We start from the raw sequence: 25,667 nt of genomic DNA, 5'->3' as shown, positions 1-25,667 counted from the left end.
CCAGGAAAGGACGACCAACCATCAGTGCTCCTGTTGCTGTGACAGACAGCCACACTGCCAACCACACCTGCCCAAGGCACTGGGAGGCGGCAAAGAAGCCTCCTCCTGCGGAAGGAGCGGACTATCCAGGCCATCTTAATAAACCGTGCCTAACTCGCCTGGCACCAGACTCCAGGCACAAGTGCTCTGGTGCCAAAGGCCCTGGATCGGGTCTGGTTCACTGCAGAGCACACACAGAGGTCAGACCACCGACTAGGTCAGCAATTAGTACCCAGACATCAGACACACTAGGAAAAAAGACTAAAGGGACCTGTACAAATGTCCGGAAGACCCAAATAAATCTTCATGTTACCCTGTCTCTAGGCTCATCAATCACTTCAGAATACAATGTACCAACCTCATATCTCCACAGCAAACTCTTTGAGTGTTCCCACAGCCTATGGCTGTGACTTTGACACTGGACTGGATTTCAGTGTCCGTGAGAAAGAGACCAAGCCTATACCGAAGACCCAGGCAAGGCACAATCTTTGTGTCTAGCCTGGTCCTAACTGTGAGGTGAGCCTGTATGTATGACTACTTATGAAAGGGTTACTACGGACTGGAGTTCAGATTCCCAGCGTCTAGTAAATGCTGGGCAGCTGTGGTGGCCACCTGTGATCCCAGCAGAGACAAGGGGTCCCCAACAAGCTGGGGAGACCAGCCAGACTGATGAGCTCTGGGTTCAAGTGAGAGATTCTGCCCCAACACATAAGGTGGACAGTGACTGAGGAAGACACTCAATGTCGACCTCTGGTCTCCACACGCATGCACACTTATATGATCACACACACACACACACACACACACACACACACACACACACACACACAGCATCCACACTAGAAAAATGCCCAAGTCTACCAAAGAGGTGGTCTGACTATTCATGCAAATGAAGGTGAGAGAAAGATGAGGAAAGAGGTGAGTGCAAGGACGACAGGAGTGGAGAGGCCACAGTGTGCAGAGCTGCCCAGAAGGCCTCATTTCTCCACTGGGCATTCAGAACCACTGTGTCCACGACCTGCGGCTCTTTGAGCCAAGTTTGCAGACCCCACTGTCAGGTCAGAGCAGCTCAGGTCTAGCTCACGAGGGAGCTAAGTTCCCAGCCACTGCAGCCCTGATGCAGCACGGCAAACAGAGGCAGACCGCCCTGGAGGCACAGCTGCAGGACCTGCTTATCCTCTGCCTCAGATGTCAAAAGCTGTGCCCAGCTGTGCAGGGAGGACAACAGACTGTGAAAACGTAAGAGCCGCCCTGGCACGGCACACAATAAATCTTTGTTTGCTATTGTTAAAACACCTGGGTTCCCAGTAAGTTCTCTGGAGTGAGCCCTCTTCAAGGGAAGGTGTGAGCTCCTCTGGTCTAAAGAGGTCTTTGGTGAGACTCCTAATCCATCCGAACAGCTTGTAGAGAAACCTAACACCAGGCTGTTTAAAGGAGTGCAGAGAGCAAGAGCTAATGGATACTGACATTCCTGTACCTCTGCCCCTCAGATTCTCAGAGCAGTCTAGGCAACCACCCTCCCCTCCTGCAGGGGACACCTGCAGCCTGAGCTGGAAGGCACAGCCGGGGAGAAATGTCTTCACAGCCTGCCTACACCTGAGTGTGGAAGCCCGTGTAAGAAAGCTACGAACTATGGCAGAGGATAGACTGTTCTTCCCACAAGGTGGCCTTCTATAAAGAACCATATAAACTGTAACAAGTGAAGGCACTTAAAAGCAAGGATTGAAGGGAATGCCCGGACATATCCACATCATCTCTGTGGGAAAGACAAAGCTCTGGGAGCTACATTCTTGTCTCTTTTCAGAAGACCAAAGATGGTAAGACATAACAACAGGTGTATTCTCTCTCTGTATGTGTATTTTCTTAAGGTAACTGTAAATGCCACCTTATGTTTTGCTTGCTTTAATAATAAAAATGAGAAGTGCTTTGTTTGTACTACTCTTGAGCTCAAATGCTTGGAGTTCCACACAAAGGTCTTTGAAATATCCTTTGCTCAGGGGCTAGAGAGCACTGTCTGCTCTTCCAGAGGTCCTGAGTTCAATTCCCAACAACCACATGGTGGCTCACAACCATCTATAATGGGATCTGATACCCTCTTCTGGCCTGCAGGTGTACAAGCAGACAGAGCACTCATATGCATAAAATAAATAAGTCAATCCTTAAAAAAACATCCTTCCCTCCTCTGAGACGTGGCCTTGTTGGCCACACGAGAGCTGACCGCTGGATCCAGGCACGCTGCCCATTATGTCCTGCTATGTGTTCCCGGAAGCCACAGGTCAACGCCAGGTGTCTTCCTCTTCACTCTTTACCTTGATTTCTGAGACGGGGATTCACTGACTGTGAAGTCACCCACTGCTCAGAATGGCTGGCCACTGAGCTCCCAGGATCTGCGGCTCCCTGCCTCCCGGTGCCAGGACTGTGGGCAGCACCCCCGGCCAGGTCTTTATGTCGTTCTATTTTTGCGTCATGACCTCATGCCAGTGAGCCATCTTCTCACCTGTCCCCAGCTTCTCATCACCTTTTAGCTCTCCCTAAAACACTGCCAGGTTTGAAGAACCTGGGGTAGGTCACTCTCTGTCCATACTCCAGTCTAATCTATAATCTCTGTGGAAGGGGCAGGAATTCAGTTACGTGACTTTTTACAAGGTCAAGGACAATACCCTCGAATCAAAATGCAGCCACTGGGGATTAGAGGAAGAGACTTGCTTAGGATAGAAACAGTGACTGACAGGGCCTGACCCCCCCAGCCCAAAGCTCTACCCACTATCTGGTCTACCCACTGGTCTCCTAGCCCACCGTGGAGTTCTGGGTGTGAATGGGGAAAACACGTGGATGAAGAGGCAATGGCAAGCCCCCCCCCCCCCCGCCAGGCCTGCCCCTGCCCACGACCCACCTCCATCATCTCAAAGATGCTCTCAGGATCCAGGCTTCCCTTCCCCACCTTCCTCACGCACGTCACAACTCCCTTGCTGGTCACCGACACCAGCAAGCTGGCCAAAGAACAGGCCTCCTCTTGAAGCGTGGCGTCCACCACGTGCCGGCAGCCAATCTACAAGATAAGGCTGCTTACTGTGCGCGAACAACAGGGCAGAGACCCCAGATTCCTGACTCGAAGCTTACAGTTTGCCCATAAACGGCCCATTTCAGATCTTATTTAAATTCTCACCCGGAAACTGCTGGAAGGAATGTTCAACACTGCTATCACAGTTCACTGCATGAATATTATAATAAAAAGACAAGATGGAAACAAGGGGAATGGGCCAGCTCTTCAGGACAGAGACCACTAGGCATCCTGTCAGTGGACACGGGCAAAAACGTACACGCGAGGCCATGTGATATTTTGTTCACCCCAGCAGTGAATCTAGAGAGCTAAGGGACAAGCAAGGTGCCGCCGTCCTTCAGAGCCGTTCAGTCCCACACCCTGTGAACGTTTCCTTAGGAGCCCAGTTCTCACAACACTGGACACATTCTGTTTCCGCTTGTTTTGAAACAAGGTCTTGCTGTGTAGCCCTGCTGACCAGGTACTTGACATAGAGACCAGGTGCGTCTCCAGCTTGCAGCAGTCCTCCTGCCTCCACCTACTGCGTTCTGGAATTGCAGACATGAGCCACCACAACTGGCTCAGTTTTGTTTTTGTAGAACAAGTCACAATCCCAGCCAATACAGGCCTGAGGCGATGCTAGATGTCAGGCTCTGACAAGCTCTGGGCTCTGTGAAAACCATCCCTGACCTGTGACACTTAGGCCTGGCTCCACGCCAGGCTCTGAGGTGTCAGGTCCACAGCGAAATGCTGTTTGAGACCCCACTGTATTTAGCTACCTTGGACTCTGGGGTAGACGGAGTTAATGGAAAGAGAGCACAGCTCAGAGCAGGGCTGCAGAGGGAGCACAGCAGCTTCTCTGATGAGGCACCCCTCTCTTGGGACCCACCACGTCATCTGAGCACAAGGGAAGCATTCCATGATGGTTTCTAATGTAACTGAATCACCAGCTCTGGGGTTAAAGCCTCGTCTGTTCAGTTTGTACAACTACTACCTTCAACCGATGAAGTAATCTCAACAGGCTAAGGCTGGAGGAGACCCATTTCCCAGGGAAAGCAAAAGTGCCCAGAGACAAGCTCACACCTTACAAAGGGTGACGGTGCAGGGGACATCCTCCACACTCAGTCGGATGCAGTCATAAGGGTCATCAGATAGTTCAACGTCCTTCGCCCCCTCTTCATCCTCCAGAACACGAACCCTCGGTATCCTGGAAAAGCATAATTAAATTTTCCATCTACCAAAGGAGGAAGCATGACCTTTTCTGAGCTTGGACATCTCTGTCTTACAAGCAGGCATTTCATTACTTTTCTCCTGTTTTCAGCAGTACCTGTCAAAAGCTGAGGCTAGAGACTCCATTACACGGACTCAGAATACTAAGTAACATCCTTTTTAATAGGGCAGTAAGTGTTTGAAATTGGATTGGTAGGTCAAAAAGCCTGCACAACACATACACGAGAAAGAGAGAGAGGCACAGAACTTTCACTTCCAGAATCCTTTGGTCCAAACATAGGTGGGCACAGGGTTGAGGAAGACAGTTGGGTGGCATCAACTCTTCCTGAGGCCCCCAATGTATAAAGATCTTCCTATCCTCTACCTAAGGGCATTCTTGCCACTTGGGGTAAGACTGACCACTGTTCATCACCTGGATAGCTAGGTTTCACAAGCTGATCTCTACTTCCCCAAAATTCCTCTCATCTCTGAGGCTTAAGGCACGTCTGATGGCAACTTCCTCCCTTTGTCAACAAAGCCCAGGCGTTGGCCGCTGCTGACAGGATCTCCCATGCTCACTGTCATCATGGAGTGCCAGGACCATGAACAGAGCCAGTGGCACAGCTGGGGAGGGCACTACAGCTCCTAGTCTCACAACTACTCCATCTTGAAAGTTCTCGTATGACTTTAACTTTGCTCTTATTTGTTCTGTAGTCCCCATTTAAAACTGCCCAAGTGAAGAAGAACAGCCACCTACCAGGGTGTGAGAGTGGGCTCAGGGAATCTCCCGGTTAACAGGCCCTGAAGATGCTGCTCTGTGCACTTTAACCTCCAATGTTACTAGACCTGCATTGTTCAACATTTCACCAATAAAAAGATACGAGGGGTGTTCCAGAACAAGCATGTTTGCTCACTTATTCAAGATTTCTTTTTCTAGTGGCTTGTGTGGATGTGTCCACGTCTGCACGTGTGGCGGTCTGAGCACCTCAGGTATCCTTCATCCTCCCCTTATTTTTCTGTGTCTCTCAGCAGAACCTGAAACTTGCTGATTCAGCTACACAAACTGGCCAGCAGCCTCAATCGAAAGCTTTTAAACCTCACTTTACCCCAGGAGACCTCAAGAAATAAAGATATATCCATCTACACTTTTACTCAAATGCTAGACTCTCTTCATAGGTATATAATCAAAGAAATGTCAGCACAAACCTTAGCTCCTTTTGTGTTCACAGGCTACCCTTATAGCCTACCTACGAAGGGAAAGCACAGCGAGGGAACCACTGTCCTTAACTAAAACCACGTTGCTCCCTCCTAGAATATTCATGCATATAACCTAAGAATGTGTGCGCACCTACTGTGTGCTGGGTACGGCGGGCAGCAGGCATTCGGAAGCAAAGGCTGAAACAGGCAGATGTAGGGGGTTTTTAGCTTCTCTTTACATGTTCACACAGCAGAGTCACCAATGAAAATAACGCAAAAATAAATACGAAATGTGTGTGTCTTACTTAGTTTTAGTACACAAAATCCCTTTCCTGGAGTTTAACATTAGCTCTCACACCTCTGAACAACACTGAAGCCACTTTAGACAACAATTTCCTTGCCATTGTAAGCTCCACACAGGCCCGCAGGACCGGTCCTGCGGAAGACCCACCTTGTGTTGAAGAGAGCGGCCTTCACAGCGATGGAAATAGCGTCAAACAAATTCCCACCACACTCCAGCAGCTGAGAGACAGGCACAGAGGAAAAAAAGTGGGCATTACTTATCACTAAGCATTAACCCAGCTAAGAAGCAGATTCCTAAGCCATACTGAATGCATAGTTAAAAAATAAGGGCATGAAACCAAGCATGGTAGTTCACATCTCTAGTCCTAGGACCCTCGAGGCAGAGGCAGGAGGCCGGGAAGGCTGTGTAGTGAGCATTCCAGCTCAGCCTGCAACACAGACTAAAATACAAAACACAAATAAACCTGGGCACAGTGATACAGGCCTTTAATTCTAGCACTGTGGAGGCAGGGGCAGGTGGATCTCTGTGAGCTCAAGGCCAACCTGGTTTACACAGTGAGTTCCACAATACCCTGACTCCATCTCAAAAACAAAAACAAACAAACAAAAACCCCAAACCCAACAAACAAAACATAAGTGAACTAATTAAAATAAAGATAAGGTGGGCTGCCCCGCTTGGCTGCCTGAACCATGAGAAGAGTGACATGCTCCCTAACCACAGGGCTGCTCTTCCTGCTATGGCTGCAGTTACACAGGCACACATGAAGGTCCCCACTGCCCTGCTCAAGTGACAAGCTTCTGACAAGCACTTCAACAGGCGGCTCGCAGCTGCACTGGGGGCCTCTCTGTAGCTTTGGCTATCACATACTCAAAGGACATTGCATGTCAGGGTTACCTTTGGCATGTGATTAACAAGACACATGCCGGTGCTCAGACCTGTACACCGCCCCCACTGTACATTAATTATAGAAGCCCAAGTCTACCATTGGTAGATTCGCAGAGCACACATCACAGGGAATCGGCAAATCTACCCTCCTCAGAAACCTCCTTTTTTCTGGAAAAAGCCAACAGCCAGATCCTCAAGGAGATGGAGAAGTTCCATGTTGAGAAGTGAAGAATCTCTTTCTCGTTTTGATGGGCATTTGTATGTTTTGTGCACCCGCCCCCTCTTGGGAAGGACCCTGGACAACATCCAGCTGCACAGTAACCTTTGCTGACTCCATACTTAAGGCCCAAATGAAACTATAATTCTGCAATTAAAAATTGGCTCTTTTCCTCAAGGTTTCGAGAAGACCCTGCACACAGTCCCCAGGGTCAGCTGCACTTAGGCCCAGGGCGAGTTCCAGCAGCTGCGCCGCGGGTGGGCACCACAGGCTTTCCTGACAGCGCAGCACAGCAGCCGGAATCCCCCAGAGAACCCCCATGGAGTCCCCCAGGGCTCCCCTGCCATGCTCGCCTATGGACATTTATATGGAGGCTAACAGCGCTCAGCTGCAGTGACCATCTCTGCCCTAATCAGGAACACAGCAAGCAGTGTACTCTCGCATGCCCACCTCCCTCCCAGAAAAGGCCAACTGCAGGCACTGGCCTCACACTGGCCGTAGGTCTGTTCCCCACTGATGAAAGATGACAGTCTAGTTCTTTTCCTCTCTGGGTCTCTGGTGTCTCCTCATAGGTTTGGCACACTAACCTGAAAGATCAGGGAAAAGAGCTTCTCATCCCACACAAAAGGCCAACTTGCTAAACTCTACATCTGTTTGGCACCACCCAGAGGGCCCTAATTCCCTGCTAACTCCTGTGGGTAACTCTAGGTCAACTTTGCAATGACTACAATCTTTTCATAAGTTGAGAGAATGTCTTGTGTATTGAATGGATGCATCAACTGTCAATTAAAAAAACCTGTGGCTTACAGCATAGGTAAAATAGAAGGTGGGACATCTGGTAGGCAGAAGCATTCTGGGATAGAGCCAGGCACGTGGGATTCACCAGGGAAGATGTGAGGACAGACGCATGGTACCTGAGCAGAGGCGACCAGCCATGTGGCAGAATGTAATTTAGTATAAACGGGTTATTGTAAGCTCTGAGCTAGTCTGAGAAGAGCCTCGCTCTATGTCCTAGGTATTTGTAAATATATTTTAAATCTCCTGAGTCATTATTCTGGGAGCTTGGGGTGGAGAGAAAAAGCAAGCATCCCACTACAGTATTAGAAAGGTGCTACATGTACTACTTACTAATGCTTTCTATTTACCTTGTAAATAAAAACACTGTTACAGGAGACCATTTCTTCCCAAATAATCTGAATGGGGATGCTGAAAACATTTCTCTATCAGGAAAGAACAGAGGGAGGAAAGAGACCAACATGTCTTCGATAAGTGTGGTGCAAGGCAGGATGGTGCAGGCTGACTCACCAGCACGTCCACATACAGAACCCAACAGTGCTCCCGGGGACTGATGCACAGGGCCCTCAGGTCCACGCTGCTCCTGTTGTTAAATATCCGGTAGAGGGTGTTAGCGATCTCCGTGCCAAGGTCATCCCCTCCTCGCCCTTCAAATTCTGGGGTAGCGTTGGCCGAACTACACAAGACAGCAAGAGGAAAAGCTGAGTGAGTCTCTATAAATACACAGAACGTGTTCTCTGCAGGATGGCTGGGAGACAGCAGAAAGAATGCCACCAAGGGCCAAAGGCAGAGAGCTGCCCTGGCTTGTATGAGGTGGAAGGGGAAAAGTGAAGTCACCGAAATGGAAAAGGATGGTATTAGCTACCTTGGGGGCCCACGGGCATGTGCAATGACCCAGCCCAGCACCGTGCCCTGTGCTGCCAGTAGGTGCGGCGACAGGCCTTCAAGAAGAGGAAGACGACACAGCGGAGGAAGAGAATGGGGGTGGGGTGGTGATGCGAACTGCAGCTGATAAATGAACTCCTATCTTCAGAGTACAACGGACACTTTTCTCTGGCTGGCCTATAAACCCAGGAGGCCTCAAAACGCTAACGTATGGCTTAGAGATGCTGCCTCCTGCTCTCCACGTGCTGGCTTCCAGGGCTGTGTCAGGGTCAAACCCTTCTGGAACAGTTTAGAAAATACATATGCTAACAGAACAGAGACCAGAAACTAGGTTATCACTGAATTGAGAAGGAAAATGAACAAAAGCACAATCCTGCTGGACTGTTAAATATGCATATTTGAAGTCATTTGATCTTTTTCAAAGAGGAAAAAGTCATTTTTGGATTCTTTGATACTTACGCACTATTAGCTCAACAAAGAGTGAACAAGAGTTCACATGTGCCGTTCTCATACGACTCAGGGTTCTGTACTGACACAAGCCAGCCTAAAGACACCTCATCCCTCTACACAGTCAGGAAAGACGCTGGGCAGCTGCAGCTCAGACTTTGCAAAGTCGTGTTCAGAAGCTTCCTGGCTCCTAAAAACCAGAAAGGCATCTGCCTGTGTGAGCAGGGCTGCAGACTAGGAAAGCTGGTGGGTGGGGGGCGGCGTGGGGGAGGGATATATGGATGTATGTCTTCTCCCTGGAGGGTGAAGATTCCAGAGAAGCAGGAATCAAAGCAGCAAGAGAGAGGGCCTCCAGGGAAAGCAATGCCAGCATGGTGGCCCACGGGGACCGTGCATCTATCTAGTGCTGAAGGAAAGCTTAGTGATGAGTCTAGGAATGAATCACAGCACTTACTGGATAACTTTGATTTTCCACTTACACCATCAGCAAGCAGAACCCAAATTAAAGAACACAGGGAGGCTTCCTTGCTGCCATAGCAATGTGGCAATTCCCAAATTCTTCTGCCCGCTTCAGCTGCAGAAGTGAATAGGGCTCTTGCCAAGGACCAGCCAAGACCAAGGACCTTCACACAGGCAGCAACACACAGCCCATTTCTAACACTGAGCAGCCTATACTGAGTCGTACGTGGCTGAGAGCCGAACAGCACACCACACAGCTCTCATTGTGCACAAACCAATCAGAGATGCTTGTCCTGGGTTCTTACGCTCGCTGAACGCCGTAGACACATCTTTAATCTCCCAGTCCCAGGGTACGCCATTCATCTACGACAGCACAGCTGTCTACACACATCTGCCCACAAAGCCAGCCCCACTGGTTCCTTCGGACTAAGCAAGTTTAAAGTACATTTTATCCATTTAAAATAGCCTTTTATTTTAAATACACCATTCTTTTAGTTCCTAATCAGGCAGGGAGGGCTAGAGGTTTCTGCAACCATGGTTGCCCGGTGCTCTCTGCATGGCCCCTCGTTCTAGAGTGATTACAGAGGAGGCAAGGGAGAGAGGAGGTGAGTGCTCAGCCTGGAGAGCAGAGCACATGCATATGACAAAACAAGCAGAAACAAAAAAACACAAGCCAGACAGCACTAGAGACATGACCTGGTGGCTAAGAGCACTGTCTGCTCTTCCAGAAGACCCAAGTTCAATTTCTCGCACCTCCATGGCTGTTACCACCGCTTGTAATTTCAGTCTCAGGGGATCTGACAACCTCTCTGGCCTCCATGGAACACTCATACACAATACAATAAAAGTAAAGGGGAAAAGCCAGGTGCGGTGGCACAGGCCCATAACCCCAGTATTCTAGGAGGCAGAGGCAGGTGGATCTCCGTGAGTTCCAGGCCAGCCTGGTTTACACAGTGAGTCTAGGACAGTCAAGGCTATATAGAGAAACCCTATCTCAAAACAGAACAAAACAAAACAAAAAACCTAGACAGACAGACAGGAAAAAGGGCCAGAGTCTATGGCAGGGTAGAGAAATAAAGGCTCTGTCCCATCACTGGGGCTCTAACTGGCTGTCACTGCCCGGCAAGACAAGGTGTTTTAAGAGAACCTGAGATAATCCAGGCGGTCTGTGACCTACAGCAGCTGACCGTGGGGCCCTGAGATGGCAATTCTCATTTTAGAGGGCAGCACACAAATGATTTCACAAATGTTTACTGTGTTACACACCACCCTCAGCACTACAGATACACCAGGACATTTTGGTTTTAGAGCAATCCTAGGCAGAACCAGTTCCCTTATGTACCTGTATTTTTCTGAGGTTTCACAAAGGCCAGGAAGCTCTTTACCACTGAGCTACACCCTTAACCTCCGACACGCTTTAGTCAGGTAGGTTGAGTAACTTGCTGTAGGAGCTAAGTGTCTAAGTCTGGCACTTTAGGCCTTACCAATAGCCTCCCTGACGCGTCACTGCAGCTCAGCCTGCACCGTGATTCTCAGATGGGCCGGTCTTGAGCTTGTATTTTCCCCTGGTAGCGAATGGAATGCCCTGATTCCAATCATGGGACTTATCATTAGACCACAGACGTGGTCAAAAAAAGCAGTTCTAGTGAAAATCTCTGCTAAATGAGGGGGAGGGGTGAGAGAGAGATGAAGAGGGAAAGATAGAGGGGGAGAGGGAGGGAGGGGGAGAGAGAAAAAGAGAGAGAGCATAAACACATACAAAGGCTGGTAATTCAGGCCTCTGCTTCCATGTCTCACCACAGTACATGGTAAACCAAAGGCTATTAGTTACAAACTAAATCAGACGCCTCACAGAGCACTCCAGTCCCTCTCCCAGGGCAAGACAAACAGCCCAGCAGTTGGAAGAGCATCGGCCCAGCGCTCCGCCCTCCCGACTCATAGCCTCCACCCTGCTCATGCTGCATGGCATGTCTGGATGGGTGTGCTCAGGGCATGTCCGGATGGGTGTGCTCAGGGCATGTCTGGATGGGTGTGCTCAGGGCATGTCCGGATGGGTGTGCTCAGGGCAGTCCACCTGTGGTGGACTCCAGACTCTGAGCCCACTGTTGCTCCCTCTGCAACAATACAGCCTGAACATCTACGCAGCCTAGGGACAGGACAGGCAACTGCAGAGAGGGCCGAGCGTGGCTGACCCCTCTGCGAACGCCTTTCTGAGACTGCAGAGCCTCTCTCACACACAGAGTGGCACTGCTCTACTGTGTGTCCCTCTCCAGCCCTTCAGCCAAGAACGGTGCTCTCCTGACCAACAGAGCACAAGCTCCACAGCTCTACCCACCAGGTTTCAGAGACACTGGTTCTGCACCAGGGAAGGATGCATGTGGTCATACTCAAAATCAGTGAAGGGCCAAAGGGAAGTAACAGGGACTTGGCACACTCAAGTTAGGGATGACATTCTCCTGGGTCCCCGAGCAAAACCCAAGCCTTTCCCAGGCGCAAAAGCCCTGAAAAAGTCAAGAGCTGAGCAGTGACCCAGTGGACTGCCACCTCCGGGAGCTCAGTGTGACCTGCAGCCTGGCTTCGATGGAAACCCGAGTTTCTTCCTCCTCCTCCACTTTTCTCTTTTTCTTTTTTGAGACAGGGTTTCTTTGTGTGGCTTGTCTATCCTGAACTTATTATGTAGACTGGGCTGGCCTTGAACTCATAGATATCTGCCTGCCTCTGCCCCCCAAGTTCTGGAATCACAGGCAAGCGCCACCGTGCCCGCTGGAAGGCAACATTTCTTAAAGTTTCAAAGTTCTCATTTAGAATGGACTTTTCTCGGCTACTACAATCAAGGCAAAGACCCATGAGAAGGTTTAAGGCCCACTTTGCTTCTAGATTCGTATATGTGTTCCCTGGTATTGCTAGAGTCAGGTTGGGTCAGGGTAGCTAGTACCATTTCCAGTGGGCTGAGACACCATTCCCAAGAGGCAGGCCAAACTGATGCAGGGAAGAGCACCTGGGTCCATAGTATCATAACTCCAAGGAGACAAACCTGAAGAGAATGAATTAGCAGAAAAGCAATTAGCTTTGAGGGACCAGGACCACTGAGAACTGAAGTAACAAAAGCCTGGAAGTTGCTGATCAGGCTGGGCTCAGAGGTCAGAGGGCCCCGGCCAGTACCACCTGTTACACTTTCCTCCCACTGGGGAGCAATGTCAGAGCCTCAGCAGAGCCTCAGCAGAGCCCTCCAGCAGGTGGCGTACCTACTGCTGGGCCCAGCCTCAGGCCTCAGGAGCTATTTCTGTTTTCTACTGTAAGAAAAACAGGGATAGGTCTCCTCCAAGCCTCTGCTTTTGTCTCCTCTGAGGATTTTTTTTTTTGAGTGACTAGGGAAGGAACCCAGCACCTCCCACACACCAAGACATGCACTCATGCAATGACCCCACGCTTCAGCCCCTCACTGTGGGTTCTAGACATGCACTCTACTACTAAGAAACATCTCCAGCCTTCTCATTTTATTTTTATTTACAGTAAAGCAGAGTTGAAAGTTTTATTAAAGATATTTTAATGTAGGCTTAATCCTGAGGATTAGGAGAAGAAGGTTTGCTAAGAAGAAAGTAAGGCACACCCAGGAGGACTCTGGGTGCTCTTCCAGGGCACAGAGGGTGTGGCTGTCGCCTAGGCAACCACACTAGCTATGCCATCTAAGGAAGCTAGAATTCACTACCTGGAGAGTGTACTCTTGACAGACTTCAGAACTCCCTGGAAACCAGAGCTCCTAGTGGGGTCCTCTGAGACTTAGGAGGAAAACAGACCAGCAGACAACTGTCCTCAGCCAGGCAAATCTGAGAGGAAGCAGCTCAAAGACTCTTTCCATGTGGGAGTCACCTGGCCTTACCGCCTAGGATGAGAGAGGAGCAAACACAGCCATGAGCTTCCCCTCCCCAAGCAAGCTGTCAAACTCCGTTTACACTGCTGTGTTTGCTGACCAGAGTCACACCCTCATATCAGACACAGCTCACAGCGAGACTAGTTCTGTGAATACTGGCCAGAGGAGCTACATCCTGCAAGCCAGCAAGCCACACTTCAGAAAAAACATTGCATTTACCACGCTAGACAATGTTTCCTGGGGACAGTGGAGTAAGGGCAAAAACGGTGTGCACACAAACAAACCTGTGCCAGAGCTGAGTTTCATTTTGTACTCAGGCTGTGTGAACCCATGGTCACCTCAACACTAGGCTCCTCTCTGGACTCAGGACCTTGGCAAGAACAGGATCAGTGACTTGGGTACGATGCAGCCATCTACAATCATCTTCTGCTACCTAAGCAAGCCTTATTAAACCTAGCTTACTCATGAGGATAAATATGAAAGAGCTATTCTCTGGGCTTCTGCTGAGAATCCCAGGAGTGAGAAGGAACAGATATAGATTTTATAACTCCTGAAATTAGTCACAAATCAGAGCCCAGTGCATCCTTCCTTCCCTGCAGGCCAGCGTCCAAGTGCAGCACTTCTTCCATGCGGCCAGCACGGCCTGCCCACGAGGAGCTAGGCAGACAACAAAAAGGAGGGAAGGAGAAAGGACAGCAACTACAGCTCTTCTGTAAATAATGGAATTTGCAGATGAGGCTCGGGACGGCATTCTGCTTCCTTCAGCAGCAAAGGAGGCAATAAAGGTACTAGCCATCTGACCTGCAGGGTGAGTCAACTCCAACACAACCAAAATGGTGGGAGCAGCCAAGCAGAAGACTGTTAGAGGTGGAGGATGAGCTGAAAAGAAAACTGGCCAGTAAGGTGAATGTACATTATTCCCCCAAACTCAACATTCTTCTTAAGCTGGCCTCAGCATGCTGCAGGAATAGAGAGAAAGATGTGAGGCAGAGCTGAGCTGCAGTTTTAGCCACTTGACCCTGGGAGTCACCTCCCTGCTATAAACTTCATTTGTCTTTTTCTCACAGGAGTGCAGGGAGGATCAGCTTCTGTGTTTGAAAGAGCAGATAGGGAAATTACCTACCATACAAACACGCCTTAGGTGGAAAGGGCGGACACGTGTGTGCCTAGACTTTGGTAATTGGTTCTACGCTTTTCTAGGAGTGTGAGCTGTGTAGGAGCAGGGCGCCTATGTGACCACACCTCCTAAGCCTCCTGAGTGTAGAACGCTGAGTGGCAGAAATATCCTAAGTACATCTCAAAGCTATGCGCCAAGTCCTCTGGTCTCTTTTAACAAGCCTCTAAACGTGGAGGTCTTATGGCCACAGGATACACACCCAGACCTAGCAAGAGCCAGCAGGGATCTAACCCAGTTAACAATGTTTCCCCTCTGGAGGAGTGGAAACCAGGAGAATAGAGCTGAAAATGAGGTGGACTAAAGTCTCATGTTTTATGTCTTTACTTGTTTATACTTTGTTACACATGTTTATACTTTACTCAGCATTAGACAATTTATACCCCGAGGGCTAAGGTCATCTAGGTAAAGTTCAACAGCAAGGACAAGCTTCGCAAGGCAAAACCATGTCTTTCCCTAGAGGCATGTAACAAGTAACAATAGCCAGCTGTAATGAATAATCTGAAATAAAACTCACTCTTATCTGCTACCCCGGGAGGCATGAAACACATTCCAAGAACAATTCCATGTTTTTGATGAAACTGAGCTCACAAGACTCTTGTCTTGTTTTCTTGGAGTTTTCTCACAAGCACTCAGAATTCCTCTCGCACAACCTGGACAGTGTTCCAGGAAGACCTGATGTCAACACTAGTCCCTAGAAGCAAGGCAGGGACAAGCTGAGATGAGGCCAAACAGCAAATAAGGTCTCAACCTAGAGTTGGCTCAGTGCTGAGAGCACTTGCTGCTGTTGCAGGGGACCCAGGTTCAATTTTCAGCGCCCACAACTGTTTGTAACTTCAGCACCAGCAGGTCTAATGCCCTCTTCTGGTCCCCAATGGCACCAGGCACACCATCGATGCACAGACATATACATGAGGGCAAAACACCCCTACACATAGAACAAAATAAAAAGTTTAGTCGTCTCAACTCTAGACGGGAGAAAGAAACAAGGTTCCCAAGTCCCACGGGAGCCAGTCACTGTCTAGGAGCTGCTGTTACTTTCTCATCACCACGGTACCATCCCCCCTTTTTAGATGAAAAGAGTCAGGTATAGACCGAGGTCACACAGTCCAGCCCAGAGCTAGAGGCAGATATCCAGGGTCCTGGTTCTTCCCAGCAAACTTTGCTGCCTCCATCTGGCCACTTGCCCAGCTCGCCAGGCTGTCAGCTGGTCCTGACCCACCTGCCAGGAAAATAGGTGTTCTCTACAGAGCAAGAGCAGAGAGAGAAACAGGGTGCTGGGACCAAATATCCATGTTATCTAGGCTTGTTTTTCAAAGCCCCTTACCATTTACAATTTCACTCAACCCTCATAACGTCCATACATATGCTGGGCTTCCAGGCTAATGGCCTTTTTCATACCGAAAAGAAAAGCTTGGCAAGTGCCATGTGATTGCAAGGTTAGGCACTCCTACTGCCTGGTGCTTTGCAAGTGAGTAAATGCCTCCCGGAAAAACAAATGACTAAGTAACAGGACATGGCTGACTTTCTGAATCTTCCCCTTCAATGTTCTCTTGTCTTCTTGTGGGAGAGAGAAAGAATCCAGTGCCTCCCATATGCTATGCCAAGTGCTCTTCCCCTGAGACACCCCAAGCACCCTCTTCCTTTAAAGCAGCCTGCACAGTACTGACCAGTCAACAAAGAACTCCAGGTAGCCTTCGTTTGGTTTCTCCAGCTTCGGTGTCCCCATCTCTGCTTTCACTCCCACCAGGATATCTGTGTGACCCTGTGGACACACCCAGGAGTCTCTGCTCAGGAGCCACTCCTCCTCCGAGAGGTGGGCTGCTGGGGCTTAGAAGCAGCACCTGAAGAGGGCTGCTTTGGGTCTGGACAGATGTGCTTTCCCAGGATGGCTTAGGGACTGGGGTCTCCCCAGGACCAATGTGTACCCCCACCCCCAAAGCCAGCAGAGCCTGTAACTGACCCTCAAGGCTTACCTATTGCTCCACTTGGAATGGACTGAGGCCACAGCACTTACCAGCTTGACTCTGGCGGAGCCACTGGTGTTAGACACTACGTCAGTCTCCACTTCAACGCACCGGTAATCCTCACAGCCACGGCCATCCACCCGAAGGTCTTCCTACGGAACAAGTTTCAGGTTGAGATCCCAGACTCACATAGACTCACCCCACCCTCACTGCTGACGCTACCAGCCTAATATAAGGAAGACACTCAGAAGCGACACATTCTATAGCTAACGATGACAGAACTATGCTTTCATTACAAAGGCCTGCCATATTTAGATGCACAGAGAACAAAGACAGCAAAATGGAGACACACCCACCCAAGCCACCCCTCTCCAAATCTGTAAAGGTATGCTTTGCTACAGGGACAGGCACAACTGTCTCAACGAGAGCCCTGTTCACCCCAAATTCAGTCTACAAGACCTGTTATTTTAGGTTATGCACAACCTAAAATACTTACACTTCTAAAAAGGCTACAAACTAATGTAGGTGAGCCACTTGTTTCTGTAATTATGTGCTAACAGCCATGCCTCTTCTGGTAGGCACTCTGAATGTTCTTCCCGAATTAACTGAGGGGAACTCCATAAAACACCCGGTCCTTTATAGCAAGTTTGTTAACCCCTGCTGCATAAGATGGTTTCCAGCTACACGCTGCTTGTCCTTTCTGCCAGTCTATGTTTTTCATTGTTCACGTGTAACAGTACAACTCATAGATATCCGCTTTATACCGTGTTATAATCTGATGTTTGTCACTCAAAGCATATTGGTGACTTTGGTTGGCTTTGTGCTCTTTCAACACTTCTATCTTTCTCTCTTTTTTTTTTAGATTTTATTTATTATTTATACAATGTTCTGTCTGCATGTATGCCTGCATGCCAGAAGAGGCCATCAAAGTTCACTGTAGATGGTTATGAGCCACCATGTGGTTCTGGGAATTGAATTCAGGACCTTTGGAAGAACAGCCAGTTGTTCTTAACCTCTGAGCCATCTCTCCTTTCATCTTTCTTACAACACAAAATGTTCTGCGATTGCTTAGTTTTCCCTGCACTTTCCCCAAGGAGTCCTGGTTCCTCTTACTGGCACACAGTACTCAAAAACTAGAAGCTGGGTGCTAAGTTCAAGGTTTCTAGACCATCTCAGCAAACAGAACTGAATATATATACATATATCACTAATTAACACATCTTCATTTAATTCCTTATCTATCAAGAAGCCAGGAGTTCAAATCAACATTAAGTACTTCCTACTTAATGTCCACAGTTTATTCCAGCCTTTTTCTGTCTTGTAACTTTTTTCTCTGAGTTCCACAACCAAATCTCTAGAGGTGGAGGTAGGGAAAAAGCGGGCTGTCATATCTACCCACCATTTCCTCAGTATCTACATTGTTTCAGGGCTGCTAACCATTCTCCCCAGAGAAATAACTTCCCGGTGGAGTACAGTTAGATACAATGTTCTCAGTTTCCTTCTTGCCCCTCCCTCCCTCTGGTCACAGTATTCATTTGTACCCTAGACTCATTTGCAACTATTTATATTTCAGTTTCACTGAATCCTGGTTACTTTTAATCACTTATTTACTTTTCTACATTTATGAAGTGTTACTACGGTTCTACCAGACAAACCAGCTCCAAGTAACAGCCTCTTCCTTTCATTTACATTACGGCCTCTCCACGCCTCACTTCTCACGTCCTTCCCATCCACTCCTGGCCAGCGACAGGTCTCTTACTGAGATCTGGTTTAGCTTGTATTTCCTCTGTTCAAATGAGCAGATTTTTTTTAATGACCCCCCCCCCCAGGTTAAGCATTATTACAGTAAGTGCATACTTGAGTCTAGACTTTTGACCTCCTTTGAAACAACTTGGCTTTCTTGTCATAATGATCTTTTGGGGTTAAAAAAAACCCCTTTTGTTATATGAAGGATGATGTGTAATTTTACATGTTATTTTTAAAAAAGCTTTCTATTTATAGGAGTGTTTTTCCTGTCTGTAAGTATGTGTACCACACAAGCCTGGGGCCCAGGGATGTCAGAAGGCAGCACTGGACCCCTGGAAGTGGAGTCACATATGGTTATGAGTTGCTGTGTAGGTGTGGGAACCTAACCCGAGTCCACTGAAAGAGCAAGTGCTCTTAACCTCTGAGGCATCTTTCCAGCCCTTTACCTGTCCTTTTTACAGCCACCTTTCTTCACACACCTCGCTATATAACAAGTAAACCGACACACACGCACACAATAAAATGCTCCAAGTCATCTCGCTGACATCTTCCTCATTCTTCACCAAGAATGCATTCTTTGAAAGCATTTTAAAAATTAGATTCATTCATTTATTTTATATCTGAAAGTTCTGCCTGCCTGCATGCCTGTACACCATGTGCATGCTCGATGCTAGAGGTCAGAGCTGGGGGAACGGATGGTTGTGAATCACCATGTGGATGCTAGAAACAGAACTCTAGAAACAGGAGAAAGGGGTGATCATAATCACTGAGACATCATTCCAACCCATCATTCCCTTCCTTCCTTTAAAACAAAAACAAAAACTCCCTAAAACAAAACAAAACAAAACAAAACAAAACAAACCCCCAGAGGCTGGAGAGCTGGCCCAGTGATTAACAGCAGAGACTGGACCTGAGTTGGGTTCCCAGTACCCACTCAGGTGGTTCACAGTCACCTGCAACTCCAGCTCCAAGGGACTCAATGCTTCTGGCCTCTGCTGGCACCTATACCACCTATGCATAGAACCAACACATAACTGAAAATAATAATGAACATCACTCGGTTTTCGAAGAGGTTGATGCTCTCCAAAGGAGAGAGGGAAGATGAAGAAAGACCACTGTTTTTATATGTGACTATCAAACACTTAGACGGGCTCCTGCCCATGTATTTGACTTTATTTTGAGAAGTTAAACAAACAAAAAAAGCAAACAATGGCTGCCTTCTCCTACAACATGATATAACACCAACTATCTGTCATAGGTGTTTCAGTGCTTTAACCCTCTCAGCAACTTCTGAGAAGAATGAGGTAGAAGCCTCTGTGTAGCCAACCCACACCCAGCTCACTCTTTCACTGGAAAAAAAATCCTTTGAGCTGGGCATGGTGTCAAACGCCTATAATCCCAGCACTCGGGAAGGCGGAGGCAGAGGCAGGCAGAGCACTACGAGTTCGAGGTCAGCCTGGTCTACAAAGCAAGTCTAGTACAGTCAAGGCTACACAGAGAAACCCTGTCTCAAAAAACAAACAAAACAAAAATCCTCTTGAATCAAGAGACATGGATTTGGAAAGCAGCAGAATTAAACGTCTGAAATTAAAAAGAGAAGAGCCCCTGGGAGAGAAGTCCACAGCTCCTCTTCCCTGGCACATCTCCCAACCTCGTGTTAGATCCCACGGTCAGTGAGCAGCATTTGAATCCACAGCCGGAGCTCTTCCGCTCCACTCCACACAGCCTGTAGCCGCGAAAGGATCTCTTCATACAATCAGTGCAGACAGCATTAAGGTGAGGTGGCTGGCTGTGTGAGGGGCTCTCGTCACGACAGTGCTTTGACTGCAATAGGTCATGCAATCAAACAGAGAGTTCCAAGTGCTGCCTTTAAAATGCTATCCTTGTGACTTGTTTCCATGTGGGGTATTAGAAACTGGAACCCCATCTGACCATGCCTTTCCAGCCTTTAATAACGTCCAGCCTTCTAAAAAAGGCCAAGGGGACAAGACTAATGAAAACCTACACATTTTTCTTTCATGTAAAATATACATTCTATTCTCTCAAAAGGGAAAACAAGCTAAAACACTCAAGAGAGTAAGAGAAAACAACTAGCATATATCACTGAGTGGGGGAGCAATTTAAAAAAAACAAACAAACTTGTTTTCCTTATAAAATGCGGAGGAAAGTGTCTGAACCTACCTGGCTTGGCTACGCACCTGAAGCCTTGCCATGGTTTTTTATTTACCTGTAGTGTTAGGAGCAAAGGGTTCGATATATGCATTGAATACTAACACAGCCACGCAAAACTGAAGGTTCCAGTTTGAAAGTCAACAGGGAAGAAAACAACTTCTGAGCATCAAGATGGCGTAAATCCTGCCCTTCTCAGCAGAGACTGAAGCACCTCAGACTGAGGACTCTCTGGATGCTGGGCTAGCTCCTGGTGACTTGCACAGCGGTTACCCGTGTGATTATAGCAGCGCTGCTACCTGGACATGGGAAGACTACTGGGCCTTCAACTTCAGCGTACTCAGAAGGTTCCAGACTAGAAACAGCTCCTGAAGGTGACCACCTTTATCCTCCTTGCTTTGACAGCACTTCTTAGAGAACCGAGATCTAAGTGTCTTCCTAGTAGAAAATGACCTCGTCTGGCCTAGCTCTGCAGGCACAGGCTCAAGAAATGGCAAAATTAGATAGCAATTGTTACTTCACTTTCTCCTGAGCAGCTCTGAATCCCTTTGGAAGGCTACAAACATGGGCACAGGCTTTCTGTGCCATTGGTTTGTAAATGTAGAGGGCAAAGGGCTAAACCGGAAATGGGGAGTAGTTCCAGATCTGAATGGTCAGACTGACTTCTCATCCTCATCTTTGAAGACCAGACTCTGGTATAATTTAAGCTAAAGGGGCTAGAAAACTAGCATAAACAACAACAACAACAACAAAAAAAAAAAAACCATCAGCTGAGCTATGTCTTCCTCCAGCAGCCAAGAACAAAGCAATGACAGAGCTCCAAGGGGAAAGCCTCTTTGAAAGCCTAATCAACAGCCTGACCTGGCGATGAGGTTACGGCTGTAACCCACGAGGACAGACCAGCGACGCCCCATTGGGCTACAGTTGTGGAGTGACCAGCTGCATTACTGCCCACCCTCAACAGGGCAGAGGGAGGTGTGCAATCCAAGGCACGGCACACGGAGGGTGACCAGGTCTCTCGTAATGAGCCACGAGCTGCCCCAGGCCAGTTCTCTCAGTGGAATTGGATGTCTGCTCTAATTAAGAGTTGTTATGCTAGCCCAACATGGTGGCACACAGCTTCAATCCCAGAAGCAGGAGACAGAGGCAGGTAGAGCTCTGAGTTTCAGGGCAGCCAAGGGTATATAGTGATATCCTGTCACAGAAGAGCAAAAAGGTGTTAGGCCATAATGTGATGAAGAAGCTGTGCAAAATTAAAGGTAGTGGGTTTTAGGCGTGCTGATTTCACCAAGATGGAAGAGAAGCTGGAGAGCAATGGCCACTGAGAAAGGATGTTGTTTGGCAAAGAGAAGCAGATGGATCTCCAGAGACAGTCACTGATCACTGCAGTTCTTAGGAAAGAAGGTGCTCTGGAGCTGTGCAGAGGCATTCCAATTCTTGCAACAAACCCATTTTTTTCTTCAGGTCACTGAAGGTTTCCTGAATCTGAAGAATTTAAATCCTAACAGTTCTTAATATGTCCATGAGGACTAGGGACGTGGAATGAGTGGCTCAGGACAAAGCCACACTTCTATCAGAAAAATAAAAAAACCAAAAGGGAAGCCACATCTCCTCCCCCTCCTCCAGGGCTGTCCATTTTATTTTCACATTCCCTCACAACCCCGTTCTGCATATACCCCACTATTCCTAATCTTGAACTGAAAAGCTAATGAGTTGTGGGTTTGGATTTTTTTTACTCTGGCTTAACATGCAGCCTATTGATTAAACAGTGGCATTTCTTACTCTATAAGAAGTACATAAGATAACAGTATGTCAGGTGACTTTTCACATGACTTGCATTATGGATTTTAAATGCTGACAGTTGCCTCACTATGATGGCTACTCCATACGGTCAACCTCAGGGTGAATGCTTGCAGAATACCGGACAGATGGTTGCCAGATGAACATTCTTCACTTCTTTTGTATGTTCAAAAGTAGGGCTGAGCACAGATCGTGATATTTACTTGATCTACGCAAGGAGCTAAGCTCCCCACAAGTAAAACAGGAAAGTCAACACTTAGACCACAGTCTACCATTCTTCTCAGCCAGGTGGTTATGAGGCCGGCCTTCTGTCAAGGCATGGGCTGATACAGGCCTGGGATACAAAAAGCAAAGCAAATAACGATCCCACCCCACCGGAAAAAGGGAGATTTTTGGGAATTTGGCTCCATGGTAGAAGCCTGCCTAGCGTGCAGAAGCCCACGAGGTTCAACCCCAGCACCAAAGAGAGGCAGGCCACTCCCTACTCTTCTATTTGCAAGCAATGTGAGGAGCGTAGTTTTCTGAGGCTGGGTCTTACAGCTCAGTGTGGCCCTCAACTCCTGATTCCTCTTCCCAAGTGCTGGGATTACAGGCGCCAGCCACCAAGTTCTTGCACATGCTAGGCAAGCACTCTACTACTGAGCTAACATTCCCTTCTTTCCCCTTTTTTGGGGGGTACGAGGTGCAGTGTTTGCTGTTGGTTTATATTTTGAAGGCCTCCCCCCTCCCTCCAGGATGCATGGACTCTCTGTGCAAAGTCTGCAGACGTCCATCCACCGGCTGTGACTCTGATTACAGGATCTCGGGCTCATGTCTCTCCGCGCAGAGGCCACAAAGACATGCCTTCATTAAACAGCAGCCTCTGCGGTCGCCCGCCGCTCCCTGGTGGGCTAGGAATCGCCTGCATCCCGAGAGCCACGGAGATCCAGGCAAGCCGGACGCACGCTCGCCGCAGGCCGCACTGAGCCTCGGAGCGTCGGCCTTGGCCACGCAGCCTCTACGCACCTTCTCCCCGCGCGCTACGGCCCGCACCCGCGGCCGCCAACGCTACCTGCACTCCGTGAACGATGTAGATCTTCTCGGCCTCGCTTAGCGCCACCGACGCCATGCTTCCCGGCTCGCCGCGCGTGCTTGCGTGTCATCAGCCCGCGCCCCGCCCCACCGCGCCTGCGCGTCATCAGCCCGCGCGGCGGCCGCTCCCGCAGCCGCGGCTGCCACCACCGCCTGGAGCTCCATGGGCCTCTCCTGCGCGCCGCCCCGGGTGAGGCCGAGTCCGGCGAGCCGCGGCGCCCGGTGCCCGAGCCATCGCGGACGCGGGAGGCTGGGCCCCGGGGCAGGGCCAGCAGCAGGCGGCGCGGGACTGCGAGCTGCCTCCACATTGACGGTCAGTGCGGAGGGGAAGCCCCAGAAGGAGGGGAGCGCGGGGCCCCGGGACTCGAGAAGCGCGTAACCTCGTGCGCCGGGGCCGGAGTCGAAGTCGCCGAGCGCGCGCACGTGAGACACCCCAGGAAGGCGGAAGTCGTGTTGCCCGCGGGGGACCGTCTGTCTTCTCAACCCCCTCTTAGTTGGTCCCTAGCATGGCTGAGAAGAAGAGACCGTGGATCCCTTGTTAGGTCACTGTGGTCGGGAAGGGTCTGGACCAGGAGTGGGCGCCAGCTTCTCGGTTTGCGCACCCATCTCCACTCCAGGGATCCATCTCTCTCTGTTCTCTGTCCCCTTATCTCTTCCTCTCCTGCTGCTCATCATCCAGTTGTGACCCTTTGCAAGTTCTCGTTGCCTCCTGTGGTTGCTGGAGAGTAGGGAGAGCGTCTTGCGCTTCCGAACGCCTAGATGGAGGGGATGTCTGGCGGCGGTGGACAGCTGCCTGAAAGAGAGCCGACCCTGGGCAAACGTGGCACTCGGGTATCCAGAAAGGATGCCCGCAAGGTGAAGCTGGAGTCATCCTGGGAGCCCTTTAAGGAAGAGAGATAGGATAGGAACCGAATTAGCAAGGAACTATCTGGGAAAAGGGGAGGGGGACGACACCAGAGTTGGTTGAAACTTCACTTCCCTGGTGTTCAGTTTTTGAGAAAGTAACCCTTCACAGCTTACATGCTCGCCTTTAAACCCTCCTGCTTGGGAGGCAGACGTAGGCTGGTCTGTGTGAGTTCGAGGTCAGCCTGCTCTACATAGTGAGTTCAAGGACAGCTAGAGCCACATAGGGAGATCTTGTCTCAAAGACACCCCCATGCCCCCCAAAAGAATGTTTCTTTGCTTATGGCTTCACAGCTAACTAAACAAGTAAACAGAACTTCTGATCAAGGAATCTTCTGGGGCAGAAGGGAAGGCGCTTGTAAGCATGACCACAGAACATGGTGCTCAGAGCTGGAATAGCAGATTAATGGCCAGAGGGATTGCAAGGTGAGGCGAAAAAGTGGCAGGCAGGAAGTGCCTGACTACATTCCTAGGTACCGAACCGTTAACTTTTGTGTTTGTATTTGTTTGCTTGTTTTTGTTTGTTTGTTTGTTTGTTTTGAGACAGGGTTTCTCTGTGTAGCTCTGGCAGTCCTGGATCATTCTGTAGACCAGGCTGGCTTTGAACTCACAGAGATCCACCTGCCTCTCCCTCCCAAGTGCTGGGATTAAAGGCGTGTGCCACCGTCCTGCTGAAGAGTTAACTGTTGAGCCCTCAAATGGATAGTCTTTTCTTGATAGGCTGGACGTGAGTTTTCAGTGTCCACACAGTACTGCAGGTGCTCCTGAGAGAAGGCTTCTCGCACTGTTGGACTTTGCTCTCTAGAGTAACTGGGAAAGGTGACGCCGGAAGGGCTTTCTTCCTCCTGTGGAGGGGCAGGTGCCACACTTGCACAGCACTTAGACTCCGACTCCATGCGACTGAACAGCGAGTTTCTCTGTGAGGGACTGTGAAATGACAAGGGACTCCTGCCATTAGTTGAGGTTTCTAGTGATAGAGATTACTGGGAAAAGAGACTTTTAAGAGTATATGGTGGGAGGGGCTGAAGAGTGGAAGGACTGCAAATTGAAATGTCAGAAAAGACACTGGAAGAAAGTTTGACATGAATTTGACTGCCATGGAGTCATTTTCTTGGAAAAAATCTTTCACCATCTCTTTAAAAATACACAATTGTGGTAGAGCGCTGGCTGGGCCCTAGATCCCCTCCCCAGCACCACACAGGCATACTCTGCCCCCTGACAGTTGACAACAGGTTCTTTGTGTCCGAACTATTTATTTGGTAACTAATTTTGTGAGTGCTATCTGGTACTAGTGTTGAAGGCCTGAGGACACATAGACAGCGGGGTTGGTATTCTCTGCTAGAACATTGGTGCCCCATTTACTCTCTGTGCTGCCAGATCGTTTTCATCATACTCTTAAGTGCATTAAACGTCTTTAAAGCTCGTCCGCTCAAGGTTCCTTTTTAGTTGAAGCAATTCAAGGAAAATATTAGAACCAGAAAAAATGTAA

The 25,667-nt window shown here is 49.0% G+C and overlaps 2 protein-coding genes across 7 annotated transcripts in view; one reads left to right on the top strand and one right to left on the bottom strand.

Moving 5' to 3' along the window:
• Positions 1 to 23,339, bottom strand: part of Exosc7 (exosome component 7) — a 23,919-nt gene extending 580 nt beyond the window's left edge. The window contains exons 1-7 of the mRNA XM_055601829.1: positions 23,256 to 23,339; positions 16,540 to 16,641; positions 16,193 to 16,287; positions 8,197 to 8,362; positions 5,937 to 6,007; positions 4,163 to 4,286; positions 2,933 to 3,088 (exon numbers count right to left, since the gene is read on the bottom strand). Of these exons, the coding sequence (XP_055457804.1) occupies positions 2,933 to 3,088; positions 4,163 to 4,286; positions 5,937 to 6,007; positions 8,197 to 8,362; positions 16,193 to 16,287; positions 16,540 to 16,641; positions 23,256 to 23,312 (771 nt within the window). The 5' untranslated portion in view covers positions 23,313 to 23,339. The remainder of the gene's footprint in view (positions 1 to 2,932; positions 3,089 to 4,162; positions 4,287 to 5,936; positions 6,008 to 8,196; positions 8,363 to 16,192; positions 16,288 to 16,539; positions 16,642 to 23,255) is intronic.
• Positions 23,340 to 23,397: 58 nt separating this feature from the next.
• The window catches only part of Zdhhc3 (zinc finger DHHC-type palmitoyltransferase 3), a 42,706-nt gene continuing 40,436 nt past the window's right edge, over positions 23,398 to 25,667 (top strand). For 4 of the 6 annotated variants that reach the window (XM_055601705.1, XM_055601701.1, XM_055601707.1 and 1 more), the window contains exon 1: positions 23,398 to 23,588. The gene's annotated coding sequence lies outside the window, so the exon portion shown is untranslated. Of the gene's footprint in view, positions 23,589 to 23,937; positions 24,131 to 24,472; positions 24,605 to 25,667 lie in introns of those variants that run through there. The other 2 variants (XM_055601702.1, XM_055601703.1) reach the window with 2 other exon arrangements.

Source organism: Psammomys obesus, unplaced genomic scaffold (genome assembly GCF_907164565.1).
Source record: "Psammomys obesus unplaced genomic scaffold, mPsaObe1.curated_primary_1811, whole genome shotgun sequence".
Lineage (NCBI taxonomy): Eukaryota > Metazoa > Chordata > Mammalia > Rodentia > Muridae > Psammomys > Psammomys obesus.
This window is presented reverse-complemented; position numbering and strand designations above follow the sequence as displayed.